General features: G+C 34.7%; 1 protein-coding gene and 1 non-coding gene across 2 annotated transcripts; one reads left to right on the top strand and one right to left on the bottom strand.

The window, feature by feature from the left end:
• Positions 1 to 7,773: 7,773 nt before the first annotated feature.
• TRNAS-UGA (transfer RNA serine (anticodon UGA)) lies at positions 7,774 to 7,855 on the bottom strand. Its single transcript has one exon. It is a non-coding gene; the product is annotated as a tRNA-Ser (tRNA).
• A 73-nt stretch (positions 7,856 to 7,928) lies between these two features.
• On the top strand, positions 7,929 to 21,576 carry LOC112018273 (pre-mRNA-splicing factor ATP-dependent RNA helicase DEAH7). The gene is made up of 18 exons (XM_065777737.1): positions 7,929 to 8,177; positions 8,375 to 8,432; positions 8,543 to 8,684; positions 8,781 to 8,981; positions 11,545 to 11,619; positions 12,901 to 13,149; positions 14,139 to 14,312; positions 14,450 to 14,595; positions 14,802 to 14,899; positions 15,386 to 15,494; positions 15,763 to 15,940; positions 16,054 to 16,283; positions 16,445 to 16,621; positions 17,305 to 17,376; positions 18,680 to 18,856; positions 19,117 to 19,177; positions 19,260 to 19,428; positions 19,518 to 21,576. The coding sequence occupies exons 2-18, from the start codon at positions 8,427 to 8,429 to the stop codon at positions 21,115 to 21,117; spliced, it is 3,864 nt and encodes a 1,287-aa protein (XP_065633809.1). The 5' UTR covers positions 7,929 to 8,177; positions 8,375 to 8,426; the 3' UTR covers positions 21,118 to 21,576.
• Positions 21,577 to 22,483: the final 907 nt, after the last annotated feature.

Consider the following 22,483-nt stretch of genomic DNA (forward strand, 5'->3'; position numbering starts at 1 on the left):
ATTCGGTTATGCAATTGAGAAAAGTATCATCAAAAATCGCATCAAAACTTTGAAAGGTACTTTCCATCATGTTATGACCTTTTCATGAACTTGAATGGATTTGCATGGAATCCAATTACTGGATTTTTTAAGGCTGAAGTTGAAGTGTGAGAACCTTTAATAGAGGTTAGTTATATTTATTTTGATATCATGAAATGATTTTTTAGAACAAGTCAGTACATTTTATTGGTACTTTGTTGTAATAATAATAATATTAATAAGAGTGTATTGTATTCCTATAGACAAACCCAATTGCTAAAAAAAGGAGAGAGAGAAAAAAAAATTCAAATTCAACATTATGAGAAGCTATTTGATTTGTTTTCCAAGGATATGGCAAATGGTGAAGGTTGTATAGGTTCAAAGGAAAAATCTCATCGATGGGAGCAAGAAAAAGAGGATAGCATAAATTTGGAAGAAAATGTTGATGGCTTTAATGAGTTTAGCATGACAAATGTTGAATCATATTTTCTAATGGACTCTTATTCTTACTCATGTGAGATGTCATCCAAAAAGACGAAAAAACCAATTCAAATGGTTGAAATGCTTGAAAAACAAATGGACTTTTTTTAATTCGGAATTTATAATATGACAGCAAGTATAAGGCAAGGAAATAAGATTTCTAAGGAGGGACTTACTATGATGGAGAGAGGACGTCCACATTGTTACTTTGAGGAGGAAGAATTTTCTGAATTGGTGAAGGTAGGAATAGACATGGTAATACGGGTCAGAAAATTCTGACCCGTCCCGAAAAATACCTATCATGAACCCGATTTTTTTGACTCGAAGCAAAAATGGGTTGACCCTGACCCGACCCAACCTGAATAAGCCGTGACCCGACCTGACCTGACCCGTTTAAAAAAATTCGCTAAAAAAATATTTAAATAACGTCTTGATACTAGGTGCATAAAAAACAAAGTACCAAAACTAATAATCAATATATTGTATATATAAAGTTATAAACAATTAAAATTGTTGTCGAGATATGACATGAGAGAATGACTATTTGAGTTTTATCACAACCAATAAGAGCTAAGTTTCAGTGCTTGACATGAAACAAGACAATACGTTACACAAGGCTGCCAAGACAACAATTTAAAAAAAAAAAAAATCTCATTCAATACTAGCTGTAGTCCATTGTCCAAAGCCAAAAGCACAATGCATAAACCTGAAAGTTGAAATGTGACAAACCAAACCACAAAGGGCCCCAAAGCTTCCTCAGTTCAGTTCCTCTACTCTTTCTCTTGCGCCTCCGGCCTTTGCCCTTCTTCACACATTCCATACTTTTTTAGTTTCACACAATGCAGTCAAAGCTCGCACCTCTGCCCTTCTCCACTACTTTGCTTTCTCACTTCTCTCAGTTCTCTGTCTTTCACCACCCACAGGCAACATAGCCTAGATCTCGCCACCTGCTAACCCATTTAAGAGGAGCACAACCACAAATCATCAAATATGGTGAAGGTAAGTTAAGTCCTTTTCATCATTCTCTTAAATCCCTAAATATTTTTAGTTTTTGAATTGATTTTTTAATATTATGAATTTATGATTTAGGAATAATAATATAGTATATTACTCTGCTTCTGCTAACATTATATTTAATTGTTTGTGTTTGATTGTTGAAAAAATTGAAAATGTCATTGACTCATTGTCATTTGGATGAATGTCTTATGTTCACAATTTCTGTAGATGTTTTAAATAGACTAGAATTTTAATTTTAATTATATATTTTGCTTTAATAGTTAGAGTACAACGGCTTCTTTGGATGTAAATTTGGAAAGTGATGATGATGTTATAATTATGGATACTTCTACTAATCCTTCACCATTTTTAAGAGTTAATTCAAAATCAAAGTTTAAGAAACCAAAAAGAGTTTCGGGAAAAAAAAAAAAAAAAAAAAAAAAAAAAAAAAAAAAAAAAAAAAAAAACAACACACTTCTACAGTTTGGACTGAATTTTTGAAAGGCGTAAATGCACTTTTAGTCCCTACATTTTGACGTTTTTCCATTTTAGTTCCTACATTTTATTTTTTCCACTTTTAGTCCCTAAAACCAATTTACGCGTTCCATTTTAGTCCTTTCCATCAGTCAACCGACGGAAATAGCTGAGGTGACAGCCGGAGCAATTAAAATATTATAAAAATGCCACGTCACCCACAACACGTCAGCATATAAATTTAAAAAATTAATTTATTAATTTTAACAAAATTAAAAAACATAAAAACAAAATTTAAAACATAAAAATAAGTCAGAAAATCAAACCAAGAACACAAATTTAAAATTAAACCCAATTTAGATCTAACATAAAAACATTCAACAAAAGAACAACAACACAAGAGCTCAAACCAGAACCAAACACAAACTCAAATTTCAAAACACAAAGAACATTAATCTAAAATTTTTTTCGTAAGAACATTTCTTCTTTCCCAGCACATGAATATCATGTTCTTCCCCAATCAACAAACTAGCAAAACCCAAAAATTTTCTTAGGAAACAAACACACAAAAAACCCAAAAAATTTCAGCTCAAAAACAAAATCATAAATCTCAAAGGCACCATTTTCTCAAACCCAAAAAAATCATCAAATCCTAAAACCCCAAAGTACCAAATCAATCCAAACAAAAAAATCTCAAACTTAGAAAAACTCATCTCAAGCAAGTTGAACCCAGCAAACCCACTCAAACAAAACCAGATTCAGAGGCTATGCTCCCTGCTGACGAGCTCTTCTCTCCGATGGAAACCCAACCCGAATAATACCCAGGCCCGTACCAAGGGACCCAAGTCTCGATCCCAGTTCGCAACATCTACCAACTCCCCACTGCCCCTCAATACCTCTTCGACGAAGAAGCTCGCCGAAGTCGCCGTAATCTCAGCGACAACCTCAACTTCTTCACCGGCTGCGGCTACCTCCTCAGAGCTCTAGGCGGCGGAGCTTCTGGCCTCATCGCCGGAGTCAAATCGTTCAAGCCCAGTGACACCGCAAAGCTCCGAGCCAATTGGGTGCTCCAGCCATCGGATCTAGGTTTTCTTGAGATGGGTTTGCTGGGTTTGAGATGTGTTTTTCTGGGTTGAGATTTTTTTTTTTTGTTTGGGTTGGTTGAGATGAGAGAATAGTGTAGTTTGAGTTTGAGATGAGAGAATAGAGTTTGAGTTTGAGATGAAAAAAAGAAAAATTGTGTGGCCGGTTTGAGAATAGTGTTCAGGTTTGGATCTTGTGTTAATTTTTTAGGTTTTAAAATTTTTGGGTTGGTGTTCTTGTTCAAGAACTTTTTAGATGTTAATTGATTTGAATTTTAGTTTTTAATTCTGTTTTTATTGTTTCTCAAAAAAAAAATTCTGTTTTTATTTTTATTATTTAGTTAAAATTAATAAATTAATTTTTAAAATTTATATGCTGACGTGTCATGGGTGATGTGGCATTTTTATAATATTTTAATTGCTCCGGTTGCCATCTCAGCTATTTCCGTCAGTTGACTGACGGAAAGGACTAAAATGGAACGCGTAAATTGGTTTTAGGGACTAAAAGTGAAAAAAATAAAATGTAGGGACTAAAATGGAAAAACGTCAAATTGTAAGGACTAAAAGTGCATTTACGCCTTTTTGAAATTGCCTATTAATGAAGAAGGGTTAAGTAAGGCTATGTGTCAATGGTGTGAGTTTTTTTTTTTTTTTTTTTTTGTTATTGTTGTTGTTGTTGTTGTTGTTGTTGTTGTTATTGTTGCAGATAGTCATCATGAAACATTAAACTTGCATCACTATCCTCTCAAATGCTTAAAACGAAATGAAGTAAAATAAGATGGTGAAGAAGAGGGTAGGGTGTTACAAAACAAGATAACTCTAGAAGAGTTTCGTGAGATGTTAGCAGAGGCTATTATTAAACATAATTTACCATTTAGCTTTATTGAGTATGAGGGCATTAGAAAAGTTTTCAGCTATCTAAATTCAGATGTTAAATATATTTCTAGGAATACTTTAAAAGCTGATGTTCTAAAACTTTACAAGAAAGAGAAGGATGATGTTAAAAATAAGTTGAAATTAATTCCTGGTAGAATATGTTTGACTTTGGATTTATGGACCTCTGTTACAAGTGAGGGATATATTTGTCTTATGGCACATTATGTGGATGAGAATTGGGAATTGAAAAACATCATCTTGAATTTTTGTCATATGTCACCTCCACATATGGAACTCTTTTATCGGAGAAAATTTTAAGTTTTTTGGAATAATGGGGTATTGAGAAGAAAATATTTTCCATTACTTTAGATAATGCATCTAATAATGATAATTGCCAAAATTTCATAAGGAAAAAAGCTTAATGAGGGGGGTTTATTGTTATGTGATGGTATTTTTTCCTTATGCATTGTGGTGCTCATAAATTGAATCTTATTGTTCAAGAAGGATTGAAAGTAATAGATGACTCGGTGATTAAGATCCGAGAAATAATGAAATATCTTAAAAGATCAAAGATCAAAGAGTATAATGTGCAGATTTGATGAATGTGCCAAGATAGTTGGTATGAAGAGAACAAAGGGTTTACGTTTAGATGTGTGTACAAGATGGAATGCAACATATGACATGATTGACAATGCTATGAGATATCGTTTTGTGGTGAACCGTTTAGCAGAAGAAGATGTTAATTTCAAGTATTGTCCATCAAGGGATGAATGGAATATAGTTGAAAGGATAACTCGGTTTTTGAAACGTTTCAATGACATTACAACCCTATTTTCTGGAATTAATTACCCTACAACAAATCTATATTTTCAAAGAGTGTCTCAAATTGAATTACTCTTACTTAAAGAAATGGGAAGCCAAGATTCATTTATCAGTAATATGGCAGAACAGATAAAATGTAAATTTGACAAATATTGAGATTGTTATAGTGTGGTGCTAGCTTGTGCCATTGTTCTTGATCCAAGGTATAAGTTGAATTATGTGGACTTTATTTTCGAGAAAATAGAACCAATTGAGCATATTGCTGAAATGAAGGTGGAGAGCATTGAGACTACATTGTGTAAGCTTTTTTCATAATATGAATGCCCCAAGCTTATGGCCACTACAAATGTTTCATCAATTGTGTTGGGAGTTCTAGTCATACTAGCAGTGCTGTGGATGATCCTGATGATGATGAAGATAAGGAAGATGATGTAAGTGAATTGCATTTTGTTTGGTATATGTTGTGCTATGTTTTTTTAATAATAAAGATTGTAATGTTGTGTTGTATTATTTTTCATTGCAATTTTTTTTAATGATTAGGAATTTGATTATTATGAAAGTGGTCATGGTGCCAAAACAAAAAAATCTCAGTTGGACTTGTATTTAGAAAAGCCTAGACTTAACAAAAAGAAAAATTCAAAGTTGGAAGTTCTCTCTTGGTGGAAAGAGCATTACAATCGGTTTTTAGAGCTCTCTTTAATGGCACGAGATCTCATAAGCATTCCAATAATCAGTGTTGCTTCTAAATCAAGTTTTAGCACTGGGAAAAAAAAATTCTTACTCCGTATTAATCACGTCTTTTACCTGAGAATGTAAAAGCTACATTGTATACTAAAAGTCGGCTATATGGATTTGAAGGTAATTTAATTTTTTCATAATCATAAAATATACAGTTTTAATTCTTTATTGATTTGCTTTCATGGTACATTAAGTTATATTAAAATATTGTATTGTAGATGAAGATGCTGACAAAATTGGCTAATTTGAGTCACTATTTGCAAGTATGAATATTTGTAGTACTGAATCTACAACCAATGTTGAGTAGATTGAGATTGAGGTGTAATTCTTATAAAATATTTACTTATTCTTCTTTACTTAATATGTTATGTTTATTTTTAAATCTTTTTTTATTTAGTTTATCTTTCTAAGTAATCTAACTTTACTATTATTTTAAGTGCAAAATGAACATGTGCACTTAAGAAAACTGATAACTTGCTACTTTGCTGGCTTACTTGTTTTGTTTGTTTTAAGATCTATCTCTTTTTGAAGATCTAAACTTGTAATTATAAGAATTTTGATAGTGAACTATTAACATTGAAGATTTTTTCCATCATGAATTTATGACTATAAATAATTTTTGTCATGCTCAAAATTGTCAGAATTGGAAGGATATTAACAAGTGGCATGAAGTGCAATTCATTTGCTTAATTGATTTTGTTCATTATCTCTAAACAGGTTGTCATTGATTTGTTTTTGTAATTAAAAAAAAAAAAAAACTTGTTTGAAAAATACGGGCTAACCCGACCTGACCCGACTCGACCGTTTTGCCATGTCTAGGTAGGAATACTGTCGAACATGCAACTTGATGCCATGCTATTCCTAATTAAAAATTCATTCAAAATGAGAGTATTTTTTGGTGTGCCAACTAATGAGTTACGCCGACAAATATAATTAAAGGTGATATATGCTATGGAACCTTTCAGGATGGATAATTGTCAATTGACTTTGGGTACATTTAGATGAAATGGTGTGTAAAGTGACGTGTGGTAGTAGTTAAAGTTGCATAATACTAATCAAATGCAACTTAACATTTTGCTGTCTTTTGATGGACTAAATGTTGTATATTATGAAATTAGCAATATTTGATGACATTGTATTTTGGTTAAGATAGTAGAAGATAATGTAATATTTTGACTTGCACTATGCTATGGATAAATATAATTAATATCATTTGATGTTCAACATGACTACTTTGGCTACCTAGTGGAAGAATGTATATATATAGTTTGTTGATAAATATATTTTGAAACAGGTGAAGATTGTATAAATATTTGTTGAATAATGTGTTTTGTTGCCCAGATGAAGAAAATCTAAATATTTGTCAAACAGTGTGTTTTGGTGCCCAGGTGAAGAATGTATTAAAACCTAGTTGAATAATGTTTTGTTGCTCAAGTAAAGAATATATTAAAATCTAGTTGAATAGTATTTTATTGCCCAAGTAAAGAATGTATTAAAATCTAGTTGAATAGTGTTTTTTGCCCACATTTTTAAAATATAGTATATGTTCCTAAAAAGAAAAATATCATAATATAGTATATATATTAGATTATATTATATATAATAATAAAGAAAAATAATATAAATTTATATTATTGATGTGTTATTTTTTATATTATTTAATGCATACAAATAAATTATTTCTTACATATTATGTAACATGGGCATAAGAGTCAATTTATATAAACTACATTTTCTATTTTCTTACTTTTCTCTTCAACCAAATAGAAGAGTTTTCCACCCTCTGACTTTTCTACTCCTCCAACCAAAACACACACGAGAGAAAATTAAACATTTTTTGTCTTCTCACTTTTCCATCATCTTACTAATTTCATATTCTCCTACTTTTTCATTCCTCTAACCAAACGGACCCTAACAATGAGAGAAACAATAAGAGTGAAGATTTTTCCCAATGGTGAACTATAGTCTATAGTGTATACTAAAAACACAAATACCAAAACATCTCAAACTATAAAAGAAAAAAAAAGTAAGACATATTTAATAGAAGAAGAAAAATAAACAAAAAGTTCTAAAATTTTCAATTGGAAGTTTATAAAATTTTAGATTAAAAAAAAAAAACACAAATACCAATAATTGACTACCATTTTCAGCAACATCTCATACTATAAAAGAAAAAAGTAAGACATAGTCAATAGAAGAAGAAAAAGAAACAAAAAGTTCTAAAATTTTCAATAGGAAGCATATAAAATTTTAGAGGAAAAATCAAAATGGAAAAAAAATAGAATATCGTCGACAGCAGGGTTCGAACCTGCGCGGGCGAAGCCCAACAGATTTCAAGTCTGTCTCCTTAACCACTCGGACATATCGACCCCTTGTTGATATCCAAAAAGTAAAAACATCTAATAACTATTTCGGATTTAGTTTTAAAAATAAAAAGAAAAGTATTTCAAAGATCGGGGCAAGCGGACTATATCCGGATTCGTGTTGAATCGCTTTGATTCACAGATGATATCGGAGTCACTCCGCCGCCAACAAGTGTCCTCCTAGGTCGGTCGAGTGCCATTTCTAAAACACCAACTCCTCTTCTTCCTCTTCAACTCTTTTAAAAGAAAAAAAAAAAAAAAAGAAAAAGAAAAAAAACCACTCGAACTGAAGGACCTTGATCTCACCAAGCCTAAGAAACTTTTACAGGTACGCCAAACCGCTCTCCCTGTAATTTCGATACCTATAAAATTTCATTTTCCGATTCAAATTATCAGAAGCTAGTAAGTTGTTTGTGAAATTATTGATCATAGTCTGAATTTGAAGTATATACCATTTGGTGAATTTTGTAGATAATCTTTCTTTACTCTATCGGTGTTTGATTTCATGTTTTGCAATATATGCAGGTGGAACTTGTTTGTTTGGTGTTTGATTGTTAGAATTCTTAGCTGATTAACAATGGAGGTTAGTATTAGATTCACGAAATTTATAGCTTTATATAGTCTGTAGTTAGTTTCCATTTAGGGTTGAGCGTTGTGTTTTAATCTGTTGGTGTTATTGTTTGTTGCGATTAGAAACGCGGAGATGATGTTGGATTTATAGATGTGAACAAGACAATGGATACATTGGAGCCTGAGAAGGCTAGCTTCGGAGGATTGATTGTTCCTGGGAAGGATAGACTGGTGTATAGAGCTCCGGAGAGAAAATCGCTTTTAGGTGAGCTTAATTTCTAACTGTGCTATAATAATGTTCTATGCAATGGCAGTTCTTATTTATGACTATGTGAATGAATTTAAATTTACGACCTGACAGGGCTAGATGTCCTTGCGATTGCAAAACGAGCTGAGTCTAAGGTTGAAGGTGGATTCAAGGCCCCAAGAGAAAAAGTTACTTCTGTTATTTCGTCTATAGAGGAAGAAGAGAATTCTGAATCCTCTGGATTAGATGAAGTAGGAAGTAATGCAAATAGTGTTACACGCAATCATACTAGTAGGCGTTATCGTGAAACAACAGGTAACTTTTTATTTTATTTTTTGGTATTGTTTCAAATAGCTAATTGCATTTAAGGATTCCAATATGTTCACCATTTTGCTAAAGAAAAGCCATTTCATAGTTTGTCTCTTACTCATCCCATTTAAAGGCATTGCCTTTTATAGGTTGGGAAAATTCTTTAATGACATATGTGATACCTTTCCATAGAAACTTTATTGTCATTTTTTTTCCAATCACACTCCACTGGTCCCAGCAACTCCATCCATTGTATACCCAACACCAAATCTGATCCCATGAGTGGTAAGGAATGCATAGTAGTGGAAAATGTAAATCCTTGGATTGTAATGGAAACTTGCTCATACATCTCTTGATAGACTAGGCTTTCTCTGTTTGCTACCATTACCTTGAACTCAGGAATAGGTGTGACAGCCAAGTGAAGTGATTGGGCAAGTTTCCAGTGCACAAAAAAATTGAGAGTTGAACCACTGTCAATGAGAATGACCAGCTCTCTTCTCCCAATCTTAGCCTTGACCCACATGGTTTGGGGTCCTGAGCAACGTGCAATTGCATGAAGAGATATTAGCGGAGCTTCGTCCTTGTGGTTGTCATATACCTCTGAAACTTCTTCCTTTTGGTTATAGCCACCGCCTTCTAAGAATTCTTAGTGGACAAGCTTTAATGAGAAAGGCTTATGAAGTTGCCCAGCAATGTCCCGGTGTGAACTTCTCGTTGCAACTGATGCATAGGCCCGTCTCCCTTCGCCTTTGCATTTCCCCCCAAGGAATTTTTTTGGTACTTCTAGTTCTAGTTGTTTGACTTGTTGGTCCAGGTGTGTTGGTTGGATTGGCACTTTGTACTGACAAGGCTGCTGTGTTTATTTGTGGCTTGTCTGCCTTGTTTTGTTGTCATTGTCTATCCACACTCTCGACCTTGATTCTAGCCAACTCAATAGCCGCTGTGAGTGTCTTGGGTTTGAACATCCAAATTTCTGAAGCAATGTCTTTCTTCAGTCCACCCATGAATGCTCCCACCAATGCCTTTTGAATTTTGCTCAGGTGACTTTGATCTTCTCCTTGCAATACACCTTCTTCTCCATTGCCACCATTGGTTTGTTACTTTGTTTCCCCTTCCAAATGAAAAGTAGCCAAAATGACTTTATGATCTTTTGGCGTTCCTTGGTAGTCAAAATATTGCATCGCGTGGTCAAAATATTGCATCGTGTGATCGAGCCATACTGTTGGATCATCGCCTTAGTACCAAGGAAAATCTAGCTTGGTAGGATGAGGATGATCTCGTCTCGCAACTTCAAATCTGGCCAATGGAGAGTGTATCTCTCCACTCTGCGATGAAGACCCATGCTCCTTTGGTTTCTGGGGTGAATGAGAGGCTGATTTGTCCTAAGATTGATAAAATAGTTCCTTAATTTTACGCATGGATGAGCCAAGAGGTTGAGACTCAGTTGTCATCTTCTGCACACTTTCTTTCAGCTCTTGCATTTTTGCCTCTAATCTCAATACGATCCTCGTTGGTGGCCATGCACTGATAGCAAGTTGATAGGAACATAGATGGAATTTGATAAAAAACATCCTTTGGGTGGAAGACTAACTATAGTGCAATAGTAAATTCATCAATATTTGGCCTAATGCCATCAACATTTACTTACCACAATCTCCTAGTTGGAGATATATTCAGCAACTATTCAAACATTCAAATAGAGATAAGATAACTAGATAAATAAGACTACTCAAATAAAGATAAGATATCTGGTAGAAATGATAAGAACAAACAACAAGGACTCCTAAAGGTTGGGCAGTAGTTTATGTTCAACAGGATTCTCTTGAGGCATTCTAGATCTCCCATGTGGCACCCCATTAGTATGTGCTTGGGTATTTTCAAATTTATGATGAAGTTCACTTCAAAAGAGAATCATATGATTGGTTTACATTTGATAGTTTTCTTTGGAAAGTAATATCAAGGTTTTGTATCAAATCCTTCCTTAATCTTTGTAGGCACAAACACCTTTCTGGTCCTATTTTCAGTTTGTTCATCAAGTGTTCACAACTTTCATTTTGGTGATTATAGTTTTAAACTTGTTGTCGTTTTGGTCCCTGTCACCATATCACTTACAGAAAATGCCTAATATTATAAACTTAACTATTGTTTGCCCCATAGGTGTTTTCCATTCGTGAAATGTAGGGACCAAAATGATAACAAGCTAAAAAATATAAGGACTAAATGAAAGTTGTGAAACTTGATGACCAAATTGAAAATCGGACCAAAATATTGGGATCAAAAAAGTTTTTTTGCCATTTTGTATTACCTTTGGAGTTTTGAATATGAATGTTGATTTCTTCTTTGCCCTCCTTCTTCCCAAAAATGATAGTGACTGATGTCAAGGTTTCTAGCATCATGATAAGTATGAAGATTGCATCTTTCTTTTAAACGTGTTTGATGGGCTTTTGATTTATCCTTATTGATGCATACATATTTCACTTGTTCATTTTCTATAGTGTGGATACTCTTCTTTTTAGTTTTCATTTTCTATGTTTAGTAAGCCAAAAATTCTGCAATCCTTGTATTGTAGGAAGTATTGTGACTCAAGAAGAACAAGCCAATGATACATCTCGTACTCGTCACTCTAGTGAACATCCAGATGTAAGTCAATCTTATATCTTTGTTATTCTTTTTGCTGCTCTGTTGCTACTATTGTTTTTACTGTTGTTATTATTAATGGACAACATCTGGATGTGTGACATGACCCTTGAATACTTGGTTTTCCTAGCATTCTAATGACTAATTTTGGGAAAACATGGATATCATTTTGATTGCACTAGTTAAAAAAGAAAAAGAAAAAGAAGAATGATTGGCCTGTCTAAAATTTGGAAAGGAGTGATAGCAAAGAAACTTAGGCAAGCTCAAGAAACCTTTTAAAACATATTGTGAAATATGGAAGTATTTGTCTGAAATTCTATTCTTAGAACCATTGGAACTTCTTAGCATTACGGAAAAATTGATACACCTCTTACATGATTCAAATTAACATCATCTTTGCCTCTTGATCCTGCAAGCCTTTGTGTATTTGTTTTTTGTGCCTTATGGAAGTCTTTGCAATTCTATGTAGTCAATCATGTACATTGGTTTCAAACTTTGGAATATGGAGCGTTCACTATTTGGGGTTCATTGGGTCATGCCACGTAGTGTCATGGAACTTTGGCATGTTGGTCAAACAAGTTCAACAGACTCAGATCTAAGGTGCTTTGGAGAATGATCCCTCATTGTCTTATGTGGCTCATTTGGAGGGAAAGTAATACACGTACCTTTGACAAGAATGAAAGATCGATTCATGAGTTGCAGCTTCTCTTTTTTCAAACTTTGTTTGATTGGGCAAATGCTACAAGTGTTTTTACTTTTATTTCTTTATTTGATATGCTTGATTTTTGTTCTTTCATTGTTACTTAGTTTTTTTCCCCTGTTGCTTCTAGCACATGGCCTGTGTGATTTTTTTCCCTCTGTATTTTTTCTTCTTCTTTCAATGAAGTTATTAATATAAAATAATTAAAAAAAAATTGTGTACATTGGTTCAACAGCATTGTTTACTTGAATAGCTGGGGGTTTTGATGGTTCTTAATCTGGTGTAAGAGTAATATGGCTATTTCGAGTGTTTCTTGTAAGGGTCTTTAAAAAATGAACTGCTATTATCAATGTACTTGCTTTAGTGGCTCACTTGGTTTATCTAATAAGATAATAGATGTAGTTATTGATATTCAAGTGGAAAATGGATATGCTTGTACTTTGGTTAATCTGATTATATCTTGATGCTATAACCATTGAACAGGTTCATCTAGTTGTTCACTTTGGTTATATTATTTGTGCTCCTAGTACATTTGATGATGTGAAATATTACTGATATTCTGCTGACTTGTCCAATTCAAGGTTCCAGATACACCCTCAAGAAGTTACCATAGTGTTCGGTCTAGGAGTCCTAGGTATGATAGGGATGACCGAAGTAGTGAAAGAAGAGACGTGGAGGATGACACTAGAAGTGAAAGCAGAAGGGTGAGACATAGACACAGTGATGATAGTAAAGACAATTATTATAGAAGAGAAGCACGTGGTCGATATGATCAAGACTATGATGGGGAATATGGAAGAAAGCGAAGTAGATATGAAGGTTCAAGGAGGACACCTGGTATGTAATACTTCTGTCTAAATTTGTTTCTTAAAGTTTACATTCTTCCAAGTATAGAAAACTGGAAGAGGGATGTGGTGCAGTTTGGTGTATTGTTTTTTGGAGGTAAACTGATTTTTTATGGGCAAAGTTTGGCTACAACTCCACCCAATATTGGATGTCAATTTTGACAAATTCACTATTAGATTATATTTTCTTCTTATATCTTAATGCTTGCAAAATTTTTAGAAGATCAAAGATTAATAGCTATGTGACCTATGTCATCAATCAAATGTTTAAATTTCAAGTTTTTGTAGTCTAAAATTATGCATAAAAAATGAATTTATGAATCGAATAATAAATGACATCCAATTAGCATGAAATTTGATGTGTGTTAAAAACATGCAATTCAATGATTAGATTTTCAAAATATGCAGCTGTGTTAATTTTTTTAATGAGAGTTGTAGCCATTGGCTACAAACTAGCTTGTATCAAAACTTTGTCCCTTTTATTTTATTTCATGTCTTTGTAATTTTAAATCTTAGGTTTTTTTATTTTATTTTATTTTATTTATTTATTTATTTATTTATTTTTTAAATTTGGGACTAAGGATTTGTTCTTGTTCTTGTTTTTTAAATTTCATTTTGTGCACCTTTTATATACCCCTGTACTAGGGCTTAGTCATTATTGAAAGATCCAAAATTGAGAGAAATTTAACAACTAATGCTTCCTAGCAATAGTACTATGTAGGAGGAGAAGAGGTCCCAGAAATTCCAAAAAACTAACGACTAATCCTGAGTATCTCCATTGCTGACCCCCTAAAATTTGGGACTAAGGCTTTTTTGTTGTTGTTCTAAAAAGTTCTGGATATACACTTTTACAGATAAAAAGAAAAATTAAATAAAGAATGTTGTTAGTTGTTAGTGTTAGTTCATTGATGAAATTCTGCTGCATATCTTAAAAAGTAAGAATATTGCTCATACAACTTCTAAATGGTGCAAATCTTGCAGGCAGATCTGACTGGGATGATGGGAGATGGGAATGGGAAGATACACCACGCCGGGATAGTCACTCTCATACCAGTAGGCGTCATCAACCTTCACCATCCCCAATGTTTGTTGGGGCTTCACCTGATGCACGACTAGTTTCCCCATGGTTGGGTGGCCATACGCCTTCTTCTACTGGTATTTTAGTTAGATGTGGAATCTTCCCTTTGGATGTCAAATTTTATTTTATTTTATTTCCAATGGTACTGGCTATCTGTTGCTGTTTATGTTGATTTGGGTGCATAACAATGACTCAAAATTTGTAATAAATACAGCTTCTGCTGCTTCTCCCTGGGACCACGTCTCTCCCTCTCCAGTTCCAATTCGTGCTTCTGGCTCCTCCAATAGATCTTCAAACTCTAGACAGGGTGGGAAGTCCCATCAACTTTCTTTTTCTAGGGAAAATTCAGAAGCATTTGAGGTATTATACTTGTGGTTAAGAATCTTTTTCCCCCTTCTCTTTTTATTTTGAGGAAAGGGGGTCCTACATTTTAAACCTTGTTTCTAGAAAATAGGTTTTTCTTTTTCACATTGAATAATGGTGATGATTGTGGATCCTTTCTTGGTTAATTCACATGCTATTTAGTTGATCTAATAGATTTTTCATTAATTACATCATGTGTGCAGGGCGGAGACTCAGATAAAACTGATTTGTCTGAAGAACACAAGTATGAGATTACTGAAAGTATGCGCCTAGAGATGGAATACAATTCTGACCGTGCATGGTAATTCAATTAATGGGCTAGTTATTCTTCTTTGATAAGATTTGACTTCAATGTATTTTCTGCACAAGGATTACCACATGAAGTTGTTAATCCCCATAAAAGAATATTAGCTAAACAACATGAATCTGTGAACATCATTTGGCTGACTTTTTTTCTAAATTTGCACTTCATCTATTCAATTTCTGGAATCTTCAACCAAGCAGTAATAGATGGTAGAATTTAATTTGGTTTGTTTAACCTGGTCCTAACTCTTCTAATTTGATGATTTTGATCCTAAATTCACAATCCTTTAAAATGGCTCCTCTTACGATTTGTCATAGCAAAAAATGAAAGCTCCATTAGAAATCAGACTATAGTTCTTATCCCAAAAAAAGAAGGAATTAGACTTTAGTTGTGGAAGACTCCCTCTTAGATTTCTTTTTATAAATTTTACTAGTGCCACTTAGTTGTCAATTTATTTTGACTAATACAAATTTTATTTTATAGGTATGACAGAGAAGAAGGTAATACAATGTTTGATGCAGACAGCTCGTCATTTTATTTTGGAGATGATTCTTCTTTCCAGAAGAAAGAAGCAGAATTGGCGAAAAGACTGGTATGTTAAACTGTCAAATGACTTTTTGGAAATATGTTTGAAACATTTCTCATTGGCACATAAGTATTATACACCATTATTACATTAATAGGTGGATGCATTTGTCTCTTTTATAGTTTTATCTTTCTGAAATATGCATGTCTTGTTGAGTACCTTAAAAATTTTCTGAGCTCTTTTAAGATGGTAGTGCAGACTGTTTAGTTAGTTAGATTATGCTGGCAATCCACATTCCTGTCACTCCTTTTAAGGATTGGAATCTCCAATTCAGGTGCGAAGAGATGGAACAAAGATGACACTTGCTCAGACCAAAAAGTTGTCTCAGCGCACTGCTGATAATGCTCAGTGGGAAGACCGCCAACTATTGAGATCTGGAGCTGTTAGAGGGACTGAGGTGCAGACCGAGTTTGATGATGAGGAAGAACGCAGAGTTATTCTTCTTGTACATGGTAATGAAACTTTATAATCTCAACTAATTGATGGGTTACATGTCACTTGCTGTGCATGCACATATGATGTCTGCCTCCTTCAGCTTATATTTCTCTATTTTCTCTTATTACAGATACAAAACCTCCTTTCCTAGATGGGAGAGTTGTTTTTACTAAACAAGCAGAGCCAATAATGCCAATAAAAGACCCAACATCAGATATGGCTATAATTTCACGCAAAGGATCTGCTCTGGTTAGAGAAATCCACGAGAAACAAAGTATGAATAAGTCACGCCAACGTTTTTGGGAGCTTGCAGGCTCAAAACTTGGTGATATTCTTGGTGTTGAAAAAACAGCAGAACAGGTATTGTACATGTGAATGAAGATATGACTTTACCATTTGTGTGTTTTAAACTCTCCCTTCCTTTTTGTCCCTTTTTTTTTTTTTGTGGGGGTGGGGGGAGGGGAGGTGTGTTGGCTAAACAGTAAGCACAGGTAAAACTTATGTATTTATCTTAATGCTAGGTTGATGCTGATACTGCTGATGTGGGTGAAGATGGTGAAGTTGATTTTAAGGAAGATGCAAAGTTTGCACAGCATTTGAAGAAGGGGGAAGCAGTAAGTGATTTTGCAAAGTCAAAAACCTTAGCACAGCAGCGACAGTATCTGCCAATATATTCAGTGCGAGATGATTTATTGCAGGTTTGCTGTTAGTCCTTTGATATGTGTTTGTTTACTTTTAATGATTGATATCTGCTTGCTTACTCATAATTGAAGTTAGATAGCAACATCTGTTTTTGAAATTGAAGAATGAGCTTCTGTTTTTCATAATCTAGGATTTGGTGCCAAGAGCCTTGTAGCTCATCTGACACCTTCTGATGTTTTCAATGAGACGTCCAGAGTTCAAATCCCCTCTCCTCCATTGTAACTACTGAATTATAATAAAATAAAATAAAAACTAGGATTTGGTGATTGCAAAATGATTGGTATATAATCTTATTCCCTAAGGCTTAAATGGTCAATTAGCACAAATTGGGAGGTGAAATATATGACATAAAGGAATTTCAGATTGACACGCTTGATGTCAAGTCTTATGTCTGTAGTGCTGATCTGATGCTGATGCTGCAGTCTGCATGTCTTATTACACCTCCTCCTCCCACAGGAATGGATGGATGATGAGGTTCTATATTCAAAACCCACTGGGTTTGTATAAATCAACAATCAAAAAAGAAAAAGAAAAATATGCTTCTTTCTTAATTAATTTTGTGCCATATGAAGAGTATTTCAGTCTTTGAATTTTCTTTGGTTTACATTTGGCTATGCCCTTGAAAAATATATTAAACCTTGTCATGTGTCCTGATTCTGTTTGAATGTTTATTGGATAGGTAATACGTGAAAATCAGGTGGTGATTGTCGTTGGAGAGACTGGTTCGGGAAAGACGACTCAACTGACACAGGTTAGCTTTATAAGATTTATACACACACACGCACACCCCTTGTCAACCGGAATCTGATGTGGATTTTGTTGATAGTATCTGCATGAAGATGGCTACACCACAAATGGTATAGTGGGATGCACCCAACCAAGGCGTGTTGCAGCTATGAGTGTTGCAAAAAGAGTTAGTGAAGAGATGGAGACTGAACTTGGTGACAAAGTTGGTTATGCCATTCGTTTTGAAGATGTGACTGGGCCAAACACCATAATTNTAAACAGTAAGCACAGGTAAAACTTATGTATTTATCTTAATGCTAGGTTGATGCTGATACTGCTGATGTGGGTGAAGATGGTGAAGTTGATTTTAAGGAAGATGCAAAGTTTGCACAGCATTTGAAGAAGGGGGAAGCAGTAAGTGATTTTGCAAAGTCAAAAACCTTAGCACAGCAGCGACAGTATCTGCCAATATATTCAGTGCGAGATGATTTATTGCAGGTTTGCTGTTAGTCCTTTGATATGTGTTTGTTTACTTTTAATGATTGATATCTGCTTGCTTACTCATAATTGAAGTTAGATAGCAACATCTGTTTTTGAAATTGAAGAATGAGCTTCTGTTTTTCATAATCTAGGATTTGGTGCCAAGAGCCTTGTAGCTCATCTGACACCTTCTGATGTTTTCAATGAGACGTCCAGAGTTCAAATCCCCTCTCCTCCATTGTAACTACTGAATTATAATAAAATAAAATAAAAACTAGGATTTGGTGATTGCAAAATGATTGGTATATAATCTTATTCCCTAAGGCTTAAATGGTCAATTAGCACAAATTGGGAGGTGAAATATATGACATAAAGGAATTTCAGATTGACACGCTTGATGTCAAGTCTTATGTCTGTAGTGCTGATCTGATGCTGATGCTGCAGTCTGCATGTCTTATTACACCTCCTCCTCCCACAGGAATGGATGGATGATGAGGTTCTATATTCAAAACCCACTGGGTTTGTATAAATCAACAATCAAAAAAGAAAAAGAAAAATATGCTTCTTTCTTAATTAATTTTGTGCCATATGAAGAGTATTTCAGTCTTTGAATTTTCTTTGGTTTACATTTGGCTATGCCCTTGAAAAATATATTAAACCTTGTCATGTGTCCTGATTCTGTTTGAATGTTTATTGGATAGGTAATACGTGAAAATCAGGTGGTGATTGTCGTTGGAGAGACTGGTTCGGGAAAGACGACTCAACTGACACAGGTTAGCTTTATAAGATTTATACACACACACGCACACCCCTTGTCAACCGGAATCTGATGTGGATTTTGTTGATAGTATCTGCATGAAGATGGCTACACCACAAATGGTATAGTGGGATGCACCCAACCAAGGCGTGTTGCAGCTATGAGTGTTGCAAAAAGAGTTAGTGAAGAGATGGAGACTGAACTTGGTGACAAAGTTGGTTATGCCATTCGTTTTGAGGATGTGACTGGGCCAAACACCATAATTAAGGTGAGATCCTTTGTTTTCTCCGAGAGGGAACTTGTTGAATTTCCTTATACACTTCTCATTTGGGCCGTTTATTGTTGATGACCTTTTTAAAATAAGTAACCTCTTATTATTCCTTATGGTTGTTGAAATTTGAAATAACTCTTCTGCTTCTACTTCTTCTTATTCTTATTCTTCTTCTTTTTCTTTTTTTCATTTAATATTTTTTAAAAGGGCATAAGTTTTATGTGAATAGAGATAAATTTGTTATTCCAATTTTACAGTACATGACGGATGGAGTACTCTTGCGTGAAACACTCAAAGATTCTGATCTTGAAAATATCGGTATGGGAAGTTGTATTCTTTGTTGTCCATCTTTACATGTATCTGTTCATTTACAATCATAACATAATTATCTAATGTCAAGGTTATGACTGTTGCAGTGTCATTGTGATGGATGAAGCCCATGAGAGGTCACTAAGCACAGATGTGCTGTTTGGGATATTGAAAAAAGTGGTTGCTCAACGTCGTGATTTTAAGCTTATAGTGACATCTGCAACTTTGAATGCACAAAAATTTTCAAATTTCTTTGGAAGGTAACCTTGTCAATAACATGAAAGCTCATCTATGCCATTGTATTCTGTGTCTACTTGTTCAACATTAATAATTTCTATATTTGTTGCAGTGTACCAATTTTCCACATCCCTGGTAGGACATTTCCTGTTAATACCCTGTACAGTAAAACTCCATGCGAAGATTATGTTGAAGGTGCAGTGAAGCAGGCCATGACAATCCACATCACAAGCCCTCCAGGTGACATTCTCATTTTCATGACTGGCCAAGATGAGATTGAGGCAGCCTGTCATGCCCTTGCAGAGCGTGTGGAACAGCTCATGTCCTCTGCAAAGAAAGCGGTTCCTAAACTCATGATACTCCCCATATATTCACAGCTGCCTGCTGACTTGCAAGCGAAGATATTCCAGAAAGCTGAAGATGGGGCCCGGAAATGCATTGTGGCAACTAACATTGCTGAGACATCTTTAACCGTAGATGGAATTTTTTATGTCATTGACACAGGCTATGGTAAGATGAAAGTGTACAACCCTAGGATGGGTATGGATGCTCTCCAAGTATTCCCTGTCAGCCGTGCTGCTGCTGACCAACGTGCTGGACGTGCTGGTAGAACTGGGCCTGGGACATGTTATCGGCTATATACAGAGAGTGCATACCTAAACGAAATGTTGCCTAGTCCTGTGCCTGAGATCCAAAGGACCAACCTTGGCAATGTGGTTTTGTTGCTGAAATCTCTTAATGTTGAGAACTTGCTGGATTTTGATTTCATGGACCCACCTCCACAGGATAATATTCTTAATTCTATGTACCAGTTGTGGGTCTTAGGTGCTCTTAACAATGTTGGGAGCTTAACTGGTCTTGGCTGGAAAATGGTGGAGTTTCCGTTGGACCCCCCACTTGCCAAGATGCTGTTGATGGGTGATCAGCTAGGATGCTTGGATGAGGTATTGACAATTGTTTCAATGCTTTCGGTACCGTCAGTATTCTTCCGGCCTAAAGATAGGGCAGAGGAGAGTGATGCTGCACGTGAAAGATTCTTTGTGCCGGAATCTGACCACTTAACGCTTTATAATGTTTACAATCAATGGAAACAACACCAGTATCGTGGAGACTGGTGCAACGACAACTTTTTGCATGTTAAAGGGTTACGGAAGGCTAGAGAGGTGAGGTCCCAGTTGCTGGATATTCTTAAGACACTAAAAATCCCTTTGACATCTTGTTGGCCTGATTCAGACATCGTGAGGAAAGCCATCTGTTCTGCATATTTCCATAACTCAGCAAGATTAAAGGGTGTGGGGGAGTATGTCAATTGCAGGAATGGGATGCCTTGTCATTTACATCCGAGCAGTGCTCTCTATGGTATGGGTTGCACTCCAGACTATGTTGTCTACCATGAGTTGATTTTGACAGCCAAGGAGTATATGCAATGTGCTACAGCAGTTGAACCCCAGTGGCTGGCTGAGCTGGGACCGATGTTCTTTTCTGTTAAGGAGTCAGATACATCAATGTTAGAGCATAAAAAGAGGCAGAAGGAAGAAAAAACAGCCATGGAGGAGGAAATGGAGAATTTGAGGAAGGTGCAAGCAGAAGCTGAGAGAGATAGCAAGGAGAAGGAGCGGGAAAAGAGGCAAAAGGAGCAGCAACAAGTCTCCATGCCAGGTCTGCGGCAGGGCTCTTCTACCTATTTGAGGCCAAAGAAGTTTGGGTTGTAAGTGTAAATTATACTGTACGAAATAGTCACATGTTTCATGCGGTAGAATAGTGTTATTCTTAACATAAAAAAGAAATTGTTGTTCTCAATTGCAATGAAAATTGGTAAAAAAAAAAAAAAAAAGGAAAAAAAAAAAAGAATGTTGATATTTTACCAATGCAAGTGTTCCAGTGAAAAATAAAGATACTGGCTTATTTAAAGCAGCAGAATTATGTCGCCAGTAATGTTTCTTAAGATGGTGAATCAGCTTTGGGATGTAAAACTGCTAAGAAGACACGGGTTCTTAGAATTTCTTAACATCCTAACCTGCCATATAGGAATACTTGCTTACTGGAGTAGTTCTCGTGTTCTGGTTAATAGGGGCCAAAGTGGCCTAAAAGAACAAGTTGTTCGATTGAACAGGCAAAAAAGCTGGAAATAGAAAGTTTGCACTCCTTCAGCATGGAAATTATAGAATTTAGTCTTTTTCCCGTAGTTATATTGTTAAGCATAATTTCTGTCAACTTATATAAACCAGGACCAAATGATATGTGTGTGTGTGTGAGAGAGAGAGAGAGAGAGAGAGAGAGCACATATATATTCTTGGCTTAAAAATTTTCTTTTAAATTTTTTTTTTTAAATTTAGTTGTTTATTTTTTATTTTGCTTGCTTTATCTTTTTGAGTGAAAATAGATGTTGAAATGTTGAAGGACTAAAACATTAACGTGCATTGGTTGAATGGCATGAAGCAAATATTGAAGTCAATGAACCATGTGCCCATTAATTGCAGTAATCCACGATATTTTTCTTTGTCCATTCTAAAATATTAAATTCTTTTAAACAAATTATAACGGAAAATTACAATTTATCCATATGTGGTTTGTCCGAAATTTAAGTTTCTTATTTGTGATTTAAAATTTGATACTTTACTTACTAGATGTTAGCTCAGTTAGATTTTTATAACTCACATTTGTTAAAAATAAAGCTAAATATGTAATTTTGCTCTATTTTTATGTCTCTCTCTTCCAAAAACACAAAAAAATAAAAATAAAAATACGAGATCAAATAAGATAAAAAACTATCCATCAGAACACTTGCATCATGAAATTTCAAGTCATAAGTAAGCAACTTAAATTTTGGTCAAATCTCAAGTGGGTAAAGTGTTTAATTTTAAACCATAGGTAGTTAACTTAAATTTTAGCCAAACTACATGTGGGTCTTACCCCCATGTGGGTAAGTTGTAATTTGCCCAATTATAAACCATAAAATATTATTAATCAGTAATAGACAATGTTTAGCCTACTGTTCAAATTAATATCTAAACTGAGATACTAGATGGTAGCTTAATCTCAAATAAAAGCCTCGATTATAGAATTTTTTGTAATACT

This window comes from Quercus suber, unplaced genomic scaffold (genome assembly GCF_002906115.3).
Source record: "Quercus suber isolate HL8 unplaced genomic scaffold, Cork oak 2.0 scaffold_163, whole genome shotgun sequence".
Classification (NCBI taxonomy): Eukaryota; Viridiplantae; Streptophyta; class Magnoliopsida; order Fagales; family Fagaceae; genus Quercus; species Quercus suber.